Source organism: Cryptomeria japonica, chromosome 3 (genome assembly GCF_030272615.1).
Source record: "Cryptomeria japonica chromosome 3, Sugi_1.0, whole genome shotgun sequence".
Taxonomy (NCBI): Eukaryota; Viridiplantae; Streptophyta; class Pinopsida; order Cupressales; family Cupressaceae; genus Cryptomeria; species Cryptomeria japonica.
Genome location: NC_081407.1, coordinates 7493249 through 7506795, shown reverse-complemented (window position 1 = coordinate 7506795; position 13547 = coordinate 7493249). Strand labels below are relative to the sequence as shown.

The window sequence follows — 13547 nt, the reverse complement described above, 5'->3', positions numbered from 1 at the left end:
CACAAATGCCTTCAACACGGGTTTGATGTTCTTGGGGGTTGAAGTCGCCACGGACGCCTACGCGGGATTGCAATGCACAAATGAATTCCCCTCTTCTTCTTTTTTAAGTAATGGTCATTGTCATCGGAATTATGATGAACTTGAGCACTTTTTTGAAAAAAAGAAAATTCTCATTGCTAATGCCTTCTTCGTCGAAACCAAATGGGAAATTATCATCGAAATTACGACGAATGCGGGCATTTTTTCAAAAAAAAATCAAATTTGGCCACAATATACCTTCTCCATCAGAAACCTCAGTCGGAAATCTAGTCCAAATGTATTAGTGCAAAACCTTTAACAAAGGAGCATATAAAAGTTCAACAATAAGCATCCATACCTACTAGGAACAGGTTACAAAATGATTGGCAAAAAGGCCAGTCAACTGAAAGGACAGCAAAAGAAAGGAACAACAAAATAGAAAAACCAGAGAAAGCACAACACAACTAAAAACACTTAAGGAGATCCTTGAATACCTTGAATGGTCACATTATTTATCCATAGTACCCACATAAATTTCCCTTTCTTGATCTCTTTGAATTAAAAATGAATGTTTTGTAGTGATTGTCACACCAAATTAAGGATGTGTCAATCTTTGCCAACTTATTGTGTTTTTCTTCATCAAAATCCTTCTAATCAACCAATACATATTGTAGACGTATAAAAATGACCATATTCCTAAATGAATATTTTATGTTCATTTCTCTATTTAATTAAATCCAATTTAATTAAATTACCCGCATTCCTCTATTTAATTAAGTAAAATTACTCAATTAAATTCACTATACCCATTTAATGAATAAATCATTTTATTCAATTAAATCCCCCCCTATCCACTTTTAATTAAATAGTTATCCTAAATTAAATAAATCTAATTTATTTAATTTCCCCAAATTACAACCAAATTGAATTAAATTAACTTGATTTCAATTAAATCCTATTATCCCTCCATCCACTTGCATTTTCCTACATCTCCCACTTGCTTCCTAAACCCCTTCCTAATTTCTTCTAGACCCTTCTAATCACTTCTAAATTAGCCTAACCCATCTTCTAAACTTTGTCACATCCCTAAGCAAGGGGAGGTCACTTCTCAAAACCTTAAAGTCTTTGATAACCATTAAAGGCTTCAAGTCTTCAACCACTTAATTTCCCAAAGTCTCCCAAACCATTAATGGTTAATTCAACCCTCTTACATGGTTAGAGACTTTTTGCCTAACTTAACCTTCATCCAACCCAAGGGTCTCATCAAGCCTTTAATGCTTTGACCATGATTATCTCTTAATCATTTGCACAAGAGTTTATCCTTGGATTAACTCTTAATCCAATGGGTAAGCCTAACTTAAGCTTAACCCTTATCTCTAGATGACCATGAGGTCTTCTCAGGCATTTAATGTCTCCAACCCCTTCTCTCAACCCAACCCTATGTTGACATTTGTCATCATTTTATAAGTGCAAATTGCAAAAACATGGATTCCCAACTTTCAAACTCAACCCTTGATTAACTCTTTCAATCCTGACCATCCATTGCCCTATTTTTGCTATAAATAGAGCTCTCATCCCTCCATTTTGAGAATCCAAGTTTGTAGTATCATACTTATGCTCAAATACATTCAATCTTTCATTTCATATATGCTCATCATTTTAGCCTCTCTTTTAACTAGGAATTAGTCTAAATATGCATGTTTAGAATACTTTCTATTATCATTAGCTTAAATCATTAACTAATATAGTATGCTAGGATAGTTTGTTTACTAACCTTGTCATCTTATAGTTAGTTTATTGCATTTCTAGAATCATGCATAGCTTAGGATGCATCTCATATTAAATCAACAAAAAGCATCCCTCGTTCTTGCATTTGCCATCCCTAAACCATTTCGCTCAGTGATCTGAGAGCAAAAACATTGGTTTGAGGGACCGTGTAAGATAGAGAACCATGGGACCAACCTTGGGAAGCTGAGTGATACTTCATTACTCCATAGCTTGCACCAAGAAGTCTTGTGAGTGTGTAAGCAAGGCTCCTTAGAGCTCCATTTTTCACATATTGAGTTCTATCAACCCACTTTTCCCGCATACACATATCTATATTAGTTTGGAGTTCTATCTTCAATTCATCAGTCATGGAATACCCAAAGTTGTCCTTTCTTCTTAGCATCTGATATCTGCAAATTATTGAACTACTTAAGTAACAATTTTATTGGCTTCTTGGATCAGTTTACCCTATTCTCTAATGTTTTTCTACAAAAATTTGTATTTCCAATCTAAACATTAGATCCATGTGCCACATAAAGTGTCCTTAGAAGGAATTATATTTCTAGACACTACTACATCAATGTCCATATCAATAATTTCTTGTAGTTCCTTTATATAATGTTGATGTGAAGACTCGTCTATTTTGGAAAATTCCTTATTTTGGTGGCTACATAATTCCTTACCAATACCAATTCATTATAAGATCTGCTCAAGTTATCTATAAATGGAATGCCTATCATTTTAATCTTCTTAATCCATCCTTGTGTGAACCAAAATGGTTGTCTATTTGTAATTTCTCCACCAAATCTTTATTCACATTAGACTTTGGATCCAATATTTTTTTTGAAGAGCTAGGGGCTTGTGATGATGATGAAATTAATAATGATCTTAGGCATTCAAATAATGCCTCAAAAATAGCCTTTAAACCTTCTTTGTTCATTTTGTCTTTCTCAACTCTCTCCATCACCTTAGTTGTTGTAACTTGGAAATTATGCAATTCTACATCCCTACTAGGAGGCCCTATATCTATGCGAGTAAAACTAAAATCAGCCACATTGGATTGGCTTGGATCTTTTTTGAGATGTGGGGTCCAGGCAATTTCCAGAAAAAGATGATTGAAATTTTCATCCTCAACTAGGTGTGAGGTGGTTTTGATATGTTTATTCTTAAGGGTAGGGGAGATTGCAATACCTAGGAAATGGTATCCCTAGAAGTTTGTCTAATGGCTTTAATTTTTTATGTTTTAGACAGGGATGTTTCAAGCCATGTGGGGGAAGATAAAATTTTCCTAGCACTCTATGTTGCATTAAGACTAAGGTAGAGGATTCTCTTAATTAGATGGATATTATCTATGTTTTGCAAAGAGAAAGGGAATGGGGACTTAGACTTACCACTAATGGTGTTGTCTTGTGTTGCATCTTGAGTTGGCTCCTTCCCTTTGCCCTCATCCCTCTTAGGTTTTCATTTATTTCCTTTCCTACTTCTTCTTTGTCCTTCTCCCCTTGTTCTTTCTCTAGCTAGACTACTCTAGTATCTAGTGCAGAGCCATCTCCACAAGTTTTCTTGGGATCATGATCCCTCCCTAGCGACTCTCCATCTACATTTCCTCCCAAATTAAATGGGGTATTTCTTGTGTAGGTGGAGTTGTGGAAGATGAATTTGGATTACTAGTGTTGCTTTGCCCTGTTGACTTTTTCTTTAATGTTAGTGTAGTTTTTGAGAGGTTACACTTCTTTTTAGCGAACCAAACCTCTCTATTAAAGTCATCATCTTCAAGTAGGTTCCAATTTATTGGGTCTGAGCATTGCATCTATATATGAGAAACATATATAGGGTCAATCATATCAGACCCGTCATCAACAACACCATTGACATCCAACTCAAGTTTGTAATCAACTATTTGCTTCAAGATCATTCTTGACCTCTCCCTTCTCCTCACTTCAAGGTCATCTATACAGTATTCCCAATAATCCTCGAACTAGGGAATATCATGTTATGAAGGTCCCAAATTCAAATTATCCTTAACAAAAAAATTTCTATCAAATTTTATCCTTAAGACATCATAGGTGTCCATAACATAATTTTTAGTTGTCTTTATAATACTTAGGGCATTTGATTGTGTTTTGCAACAATACATCCCTAAGCTGACACAAAACTAGATTCCTATTTTCCTATTCTCACTACATCTCTTATTTACTTCACAAATCTATATATAGAGCTCAATCAATATGAATTTATCATCTGCGTACTTCTGAAATTTTAAGGGGAAGCCATCAAAACTGCCTAATCTTATATAAGAAAAAGTGGGAAAATCTAAGAAATAGCTTCCATACACTTTAATCAAGGTAGTCTCTTCAAGTGAAATTCTCCATTCTGGATGCCCCTATAACTCTCTCACCAATATCATCATGAATACATCATTCACTCTTTTGAAGTTTGGATAGCTCCTTTGCAGTTGTAAATCAAGATAGAAATTATAAATTTAGATATTTTCATCAAACTCTTCCGTAAAATCTAAACCAAGGCAATGCTCGGTGCAAGCTAAAGCATGGAACAGATATGAAGACATGCAAAAGAATTTATTCAATATTAAAGAAGTTATCATGGAGTGTAATCAATCACTGATTAAACCTGCCCAATCTAAATATGCTTCCCCAGTATTAATAACCTAGATGAATAAAATCATCCATTCATCCAAGTTGAAGACATCTTCATTCCCTTGGAGTCTGTGTAACAAGACAATCATATTTGAAATCTCCCCTTTCAAAAAAGAATTGTGAATGGTTTTGTGCAACTTTGACTATCCTTTCCTAGGGTTTATAAACCAAAATTTTGTAAAAACATTCCTATAGTAACCCTTCTCAGAATTGAATTCACATTGGGATAATGTGAAGTTCTAGTGAGCATATTTTTCTCTATTCCAAAACTAGAAGAAGTTTTGAATGGTATCTCATTCTAGGTTTATAAGGACCTTGTTATCTTGTGTCTTACTTTCACTCATATTGGGGTCATACCTGTTTATACATTCCAACATGGTCTATACATTGCACAAAGACTAGGAAGACAGTAGCTTCGAGCAACCAACTCTCTAATAAATTTTGTGTGACTAGATACCTGTTAGGGTTTTGTATTCTTTGTTAGAATTCCTCTAATTTAATATACCCCAATTTGGTGTCCCCTGACTCTAGTAGAGAACACTCGGGCCCATTCAAGTGCTCATACACCAAATAATTTTTATTTCATATTTTCTCCTTTCCAAGTCAGAAATTTCAAGAAAATGTAGTTAAAAAAACCTATTTTTAACTTCAATTAAACACCAAATGTAATATCCTAACTCAAAGAGAAGTTAGTTATATGGTACTTCTAGAAATATTAGCTCTCTACAACAACAACAACTATTTGGATAACTTGCTATGATTTAACCTTTCTCTTGCTCGTTTTGATTTAATGAATCTTTTGCCTAAATATTTTGAGTAAATAAGGAGAATTTTTTTGAAATGAAACTAGGAGCATTCAATGTCCCGCCAACTACCACACTATGAAATTAAGGCTTGGGGTTCTTCAAAAATTGTGTCAACATGTCATCTTTACATTAATTAAAACAACCTTATCACATTTTGCCTTTATTTCTAGGATTCCTTTTTAATTTCAGCCTATGCAAACCCTTTAGTTTTGATTTCTTAATAATTTGAAAATAAATGGCAAATTCCATAAATTTCATGACACTGTGTCAGGAGGTGACCTTAGTTCTTGAACTCTTCTTCAAGCCCAAAACATGCAATAAATCACCTTCAAAATATCATCGTGTTCCAACCATGGATTTGGAACTTGACCTTTATAGTCCTATGACTTTACTTTTCCTTTAAGTGTTTTGGTGCCAACTAAGCAGTCGGGCTTCGACATGGTTCAAAAATCATTGTCGTGGTCCAATCCCTAACTTTGAACTCAAGACTTGACTAGCTTGAATTGAGGCTTGAAAGATAGAGAAATTTTTTGGTTCAAGTTTGCACATTGGAATTCAACAAGGAAAATGGAACTCATAATTGAGTGTCGGACAAGGCATAAAAAACCAACATGACATGTCTTGAACTAAGACCCAAAGTTGATAGAGTTAAAAAGTTAAAAGATGTGGATTTGTAAGTTGGTACAAAAAGGTATGTCATGCTCCTAAAGATCATCTATAACTTAATACTTGAAAAAGATTCAACAAAAGGTAAGTGTTGAACAAGGTGTCGGGGTGTGACAAAGTAGATGGAACTTAACTAAAAATTAGTGTGTTTGAACAAGCGCTCAAGAGAAAAGGAAGCAAAATTTAGACCAGTTCAAAGTAACTTGTTGGATTCTTGTGGGTGTTTCATAAATTATATAAAAATCTTACAAGCTCTAAAAATCACTGTAATAGATTTCACTCAAGCTTATAGAATGAAGGATGAGACCAAAATCAATGGAAAGAATGAAATTTAGGCAACAAGTATCTATCTTCTTTAAAGCATCTTGTAGGATTTCATGATATGTAGGTGAGGTCTGAATTAAGTCCCAAAGGGATATCTTAGTTGGGGTGGCATGAAGATACTCAACAAGATAATACTATGAAAGATGAGGGGGGAGGAGGAAGAAAAGGTGGGAATGGAGAAGAAGATTAGAATCTTGCTTGTTATTTTGATTGTTGTATGTGTGAGCTATTGCATGATAATTGAGTTGATGATTTGTTCCATCTTTAACAACAAGCATCCCATCTTTAAGGATAAGTATTGGTTTGTTTTGAGAAACATCTTGATGAAGGTGGACAACAATTTTAGGCTCCTCATAACCAACAACATGATTAACTTGATCTTGGTTAGATTATTTATCCACTAAAGCTTCATCTTTATGAGAGATAACATTGGAAATATTGCTAGTTACGTTATCCTCTTGCACCAAATTATTGTCATGAGTAGCACTAATTTGGGGATAAAGACAAGCAAAAGATTTATCTCTGCAAGGAAGGTCATTGAAATGAAAAGAAGGTAAAGCCTCATTGAGTGGATTATCAATCATATCATCCTCTTACCCTAATAGTAATAAGCTGAAATAGTAGGTCCTTTATTTCTATGACTGATAAGTCTTTCTTGTGTTTTAATTTGCATAACGGGACAATGTGAAGGTAGTAGGATATATTAGAGTTTTGACTATGTGCATATTGAATGTTAACTAAACCTGTTGAACCTTGTATTGTTTTGGCTAAGTATTCCCGTAGCTATGCGAATTACTATGGTAATTTCATGTGTGGATGTATAAATGTTATGATTGATGGAAAATGGATATATATGTGCTTCTATGTTCTAACTTTTGATTGTGACATGTAAACTGTTGGAGATATTTTGAGGTGGTTGAGAGCATTAAAGACAGTAAAGAAGATGGTGTTTGAGTGAAGTGGTAGAGGAATATCAAGGCAATACCAGATCTATTTATGATTGTCTTCAGCATGCGACAATCTAGTAGAAACCATCATGCTATATTCTTGGCTGCGTGATAATGAAGTCCCACAATCTTTGTGATTGACTTCTTCTTCTTCTCGTAATAAAAGTTTCCACCTAGTTTCATGGGTGTGGTCTAGGTAGTTGAAATTTTTCTATAACTTTCTTATAAATAAAGATTTGCACCTCTTCATAGAGGTTAGACAGATTTTTCAGAGTTAAGACGTATTTCTCTTTTTTTATGTATTGTATCAACTTTTGGAGATAATGAATAAAAACTATGTTGTTCTGAGAATATAGAATCGTTTTGAGATCTGGATACACTCATCCAAGGGGGACCACTTGGTGAGAGTCCTTTTCAATTGTTAAATTAAGTTTTATTTTGTTGTAGTAGTTGTTCTGGCAATTGATTGTTCCTGCAACCACTAGAATCAGATCATGTGACTGTTCCTGCAGCCAAAGTAGACGGAGTAATTCTTGTTTGTTAGCTTTGAACTTAGATAGCAATTGTTTATTTAAAATCATATGTCAGTGTTAAGATTTCATGTAGCCATTCAATTGTTATATTTATGCATGTTTATTTCAATAGGTTCAGTTGTTGTAGTAGGATAGAATGACTCTTATCGGAACTTCGTGCATAAACAGTGCAGACCCATTTCAAGTAATATGTCCTTGGGTTGACAAGTAAATGAACCTTAGTCCTGGAAATGATAGCTATTCAGAATGGATGACCAATCCCTGAGTTAATACCTTAAGTCTAGTTATTTTTCTAATTGGCAAGGCAGACATTTTTGGCGCCATTGCCTGGGATGGTGCCAAACTAAGAACCTGTCATATTCATGAGTTTTTAAAGCTTTCAGTAGAGTTTGTCTTGTTAGTTCAATTAGTTGTTAAGTATTTCTCATGAATATGCATGCATAGATGAAGAAGAGATTCTCATGGTAGATTCCTTCCTAATCATCCCAATCATAGAAGACTCAATCCATACAAAGCACCAGATGTAAACCCTTTTGCTGCTTTTTATCAAGCCCCAGATAATTTGAACCATCCTGCATTTGAACTTTTAGAGAACAACCTTCATTTTCTTTTTGGATCACCTGAAGAGGATGATTACCCTGTAGTTGCTCATCAAGGACCAATGGCAGGATTGGGAGGTGTAGCTAATCCACCAAAGGGTGGAGGTAATCCCCCACCTCCACCTGTTAACCCAACATTTAAGTTTCCCATTTATGATTTGCATGATAATGCTAACCTCAAGAACATTCCAACTTCTTCTTTGCCTAAATTTTATGGGCTGGTGACAGAAGACCCTGATACTTTTTTGTTTGAATTTGATGTCCTCTGTAGGAGTTATGATTACACTACAAATGCCCATAGATTTAAAATATTCCCTGCTACTTTGAAAGAGTCTTCTTTGAGATGGTTTATGAGTCTAGGGAACAGTTCAATCAATACATGGGATGAGATGAAACAATTGTTTCTTGAGAAATATAAATATTATTGTAGGGGAACTGACCACCATGGAGATGATATCTTCAGAATGACACAAAAGGAGGATGAGAATCTAGAAGATTATCTTGAGATATTTCTACCCTGTGTCAAGAAGTCTAAGCATAATACTTTAAATGAAGAATCTCTTAAGTTGATATTTCTGAGAGGAATTAGTGAAGAATGCACATATGCCTTAGACCTTATGGGAAGTGGAGATATATCTCAATCAACATGGAATGACATCCGCCAAATTTATCAAAAGTATTCCGGAGCCACTACTATGAAGAATAGGTGTTTTAAGTTGGCAATGTCTTCATCAACATCCAATAATGGAGTGTCACGAATGGAGTTAAGTCATCTTCTCAAGGATTTTAAATAAGATGTCATAAATAATATGGCCACTTAGTTAGACACACTTCAAGCTAAGAAGAAGAATGAGGAAGTCGAGGCAATGCTTGCAGAATTTTGTCCACATTGTAGGCAGAAGAAGAGGGACTACAGATGTAAGTTGGTTTCAAATCTTGATGTTCCTAAGGTCAAGCCAATACATGGAGATGATGAACAACTCTTTTATGTTTCTCAAAGAAGGCCAAATTTCCCAAGACAAGGTATGTCTCCTGATCCATTGTCTTTAACTGGTTATAATGGGAATTTTTATGCACAAAATAATCGGTGGCAACCTCCATATGCTCAAAATTTTGGAAACTTTCCACCACAAAATTGGTAAATCCTCAAAGCCAAGGGCCAAATTTTTCAAATCTATCTCCACAGTGGCAACAACCATAGGGAAATTGGTCTTCATCTCAAGGATCATGGCAACCATCACAAGGGAGCTGCCAACCTACTCCTCAATGGAGAGGAGGTCAGCAGTGGTCAAATCAATCTTCTGGATATCAACAACCACTACAACCTCAATAGCTTGCTATACTGCCATCTCCTTCTACTCGATATAAACGTACACAAATACCAGCTCAACCCATGCCAAATCCTAATAGCAAGCCCCAATAGAAGAAACAAGTATATTCAGCTGATACTACTCAGCACTCGACATATTCTCTCAATATAAGTGATATTCACCTTAGATCTAGGACAACATTTCCTAACCCATCCCCTCCAGTTATAACTGAGGTGCCACAGGAAAAGGAAATATCGAGTCTAACAACTCAAATTCCTCAGAATCATGAGCCTATTAGTTCACCTTTAGCTAATAAAATACCCCCATTCCCTCAAAGGTTGCAAGCCAAAGAGAGTAATCAACATGAGGATGTAACGTTTGATCTTATTGATCAATTGAAATACATATTTGTTAAGATTCCATTATTCCAAGCTATTAAGGATGTCCCTATCTATGGTAAGGCAATTAAGGAAACATGTTTGAAGAAATCCGGTAGGAAGAAAAGGGATCCAAAAATAGTTCATGCAATAGATCAATTGGCTGATATTATGCTGGGCAAGGTTATAATACCTAAATACTCTGACCCTGGTAGTCCTATTGTGAAAATAGTCATTAATGGAACTCATATAAAGAATGCTCTAATAGATTTGGGAGCAGCCATCGATGTAATGACTAATAATATCATGCAAAAAATTAACATATACAGTCTCAGGCCTACTCCTATGGTCCTATAGCTTGCTGACAGTTCTACAATTCGACCTGATGGTATGGTTTAAGATGTTGTGGTTACTCTAGATTCTTGGTAATATCTAGCAGACTTCAAGATATTATCTCCTAAAGATACATTGGGAAGATATATTGTCATCTTAGGGAGACCTTGGATTTCTATGACTAATGCATACATTGGATGTTGATCAGGGGACATGACTATTTCTTATGGAAATTCTACTAAAACTCTTGCCCTATATTCACCTGCTCAAGCCCAACTTGATCAAGAGCAAGTTGTTTGGCCTGACATGGGGGGGGGGGAATTAGAAGGAGAAGTCAACTCTGTTAGTCATCTTATGATGATTAATAGAGAATCATTCATACGACTTCAAGATGAAGATTTTGGGCTTTCTAATATTATGGAAAATCAATATGGCTTGGAGAAGAAATCACACGAGATAACATCATGTATTACAGCATCAGAATTTCTTGCAGCCACCGACATATTACATACCTTGCTACCACAAGAAGTCCGCACTTCTTATCTTTATGAAGTGGCTCAGATAGATCTTACTATCAAAGTGGAAGTTTCTCCGAATAAGTGTTTGAATATTAATAATCAGCTCACAGAAATCCAAAAGCTAACACTAGTTGATTTGCTTAAATGTCACCAGCAAGATTTTGCATGGGATTATAAAGATATGAAGAGAATAGATCCTAAGATTTGCACACATCGAATTTATATCAAAGAAGAATGCAGACCAATTAGACAACCACAAATAAGAATCAATCCTATAGTAAGGGAGATAGTTAAAGAGGAAATACATAAATTCTTAAATGCTCAATTCATCTATCCTATATTAGATAGCCAATGGGTGTCACCTTTAGTCATAGTTCCAAAAAAAGGAGGTAAATGGCATGTATGTGTAGATTACAGAGCACTAAACTCAACAACTAAGAAGGATCATTTTTCATTACCATTTGTGGATCAAGTGTTATATTCTTTGGTAGGGAAGCATTATTTTTCATTCTTTGATGGATTTAGTGTCTACAATCAAATTTGAATTGCTTCAAAGGATCAGGAAAATGATACATTTACTTTCCCTTGGGGGAAGTATGCATATTCTATTCTTTCCTTTGGACTATGTAATGCCCCAACTACTTTTCAAATAGCAGTCATCAACATATTTTTAGACATTTCCCAAGATTGCATGGAGATATATATGGATGATTTTACCACTTATAGATCAGAGTTTGAGGAGGCATTGAAGAATTTAAAGAAAGTTCTACAAAGGTGTGAAGATTACAATTTGTCCTTGAACGGTTAAAAATCCTTCATGATGATGCAAGAAGCAAAAGTTCTTGGACATCACATTTCTATAGTTGGAATCCAGGTTGACCCAGCCAAAATTGAGGTCATCCAAAACCTTCATGTTCCTACAAAGCAAAAGGATGTTAGAAGTTTCCTTGGTCATGCTAGATACTATAGAAGGTTTATCAAGGACTTTAGTAAAGTGGCAGGACCTTTATATTATCTTTTGTCTAAAGATATGGATTTTAATTGGACTCCAGCATGTCATGAAGCTTTCTTGAAGCTAAAACAAGAATCAACTCAGGCACCAGTGCTCAAGGGTCCAAATTGGTCATTACCTATTCATATTCACACAGATGCATCAGATTATGTTATAGGAGTAGTTTTGGTCCAAAAGATGGATAATTTAGAGAATGCAATTTATTTCATTAGCAAAAACTTGTAGGGACTTGAGCTTAACTATACTGTTACGGAAAAGGAGATGTTGGCAGTCATATATGCACTTAAAAAATTCAATCATTATATCATAGGATATCAAATATTTGTGCATATTGATCATACATCAATAAGATATCTTATGAACAAAGCTTCAATCACAGGAAGATTAGCTAGATGGTTACTGTTGATACAATAATTTGATATTACAGTTGTTGTTAAACCAGGGAAAGCTAATATAGTTGCAGATTATCTTTCTAGGCTCCAATTGCAAGACAGCCCTGAAGCAATAGATGATTATTTCCTTGATGAACACTTGTTCTTGATAAAATCTCACACTCCCTGGTATGCTGATATCGCAAACTCTTTAGCTGCTAATAAGTTTCCTTCTCACTTTTCTCCCAAGGAAAGAAGGTTGTTAGTTGAGAAGAGTTTCAATTTCTCTTGGATTGATGATTGTTTATTCTAGACTAGACCTGATCAGGTGTTAAGAAGGTGTGTCTGAGAGGATGAAATTTATGATATTATTCATGCATGTCATGATGAGTCATGTGGAGGACATTTTGTTGCTAAGATAACAACAATCAAAATCCTTAACACAAGGTATTATTGGCCAACTTTACATAAAGATGCAGCTAAATATACTAGGAAGTGTGATAGATTTCAATGGATGGGTAGGCCCACTAGATCTGATGAAATGCCATTGTATCCCCAAATACTGGTTGCACCATTTGACAAGTGGGGATTGGATTTTGTAGGGCCAATTGACCCTTCTTCCAATGGCAAATCCTACATTCTAGTATGCACTGATTATGTCACAAAATGGGTGGAAGAAAAAGCAATAACATATGCTAGAGATAATAAGGTAGTTGAGGTCCTCTATGAGGAAATATTTACAAGATGTGGAGTGCTAAGAGAAATTGTTACAGATCAAGGACCACAATTTACTTCCACACTAATCACAGCACTGGTTAATGAACATAATATCAGGCATAGGAAGTCCACTCCGTACCACCCTCAGGCAAATGGTCAAGTAGAAGTGACTAATAAGGAATTAGAAGCTATGTTCACAAAGACAATAGCTCTTCATAAGAAAGATTGGTCAAATAGACTTCCAGAAGCCATTTGGGCATACAAAACCATATGGAAAACAACTACTACTTGTACACCTTTTGAAATGGTGTATGAGAAATCAGCTATGATGCCCATTGAGTTTGAACATAAAACTCTTAGGACAACTCTGCAACTAAATATGACTCTATCTAAGGCACAAAAAGACCGCATCATGCAACTGAATGCTCTAGATGAAATAAGAAAGATGGTTGTTTAGCACATAAAAGTTATTCAAAATCAGCGTACTTAATGACATGACAAATATATTAAAGATAGGAAATTTAAATCTAGAGATTGGGCACTTTTATATGATTCCAAGTATAAAAATACAACGAGGAAGTTGCAGACTTAT

At 35.1% G+C, this 13547-nt stretch overlaps 1 protein-coding gene across 1 annotated transcript in view; it reads right to left on the bottom strand.

The window, feature by feature from the left end:
* LOC131065623 (protein MEI2-like 1) overlaps positions 1-8296 on the bottom strand; it is a 28819-nt gene extending 20523 nt beyond the window's left edge. Inside the window, exons 1-2 of the mRNA XM_058000184.2 lie at positions 8237-8296; positions 7992-8069 (exon numbers count right to left, since the gene is read on the bottom strand). Coding sequence (XP_057856167.2) covers positions 7992-8069; positions 8237-8296 — 138 coding nt within the window. The remainder of the gene's footprint in view (positions 1-7991; positions 8070-8236) is intronic.
* Positions 8297-13547: the final 5251 nt, after the last annotated feature.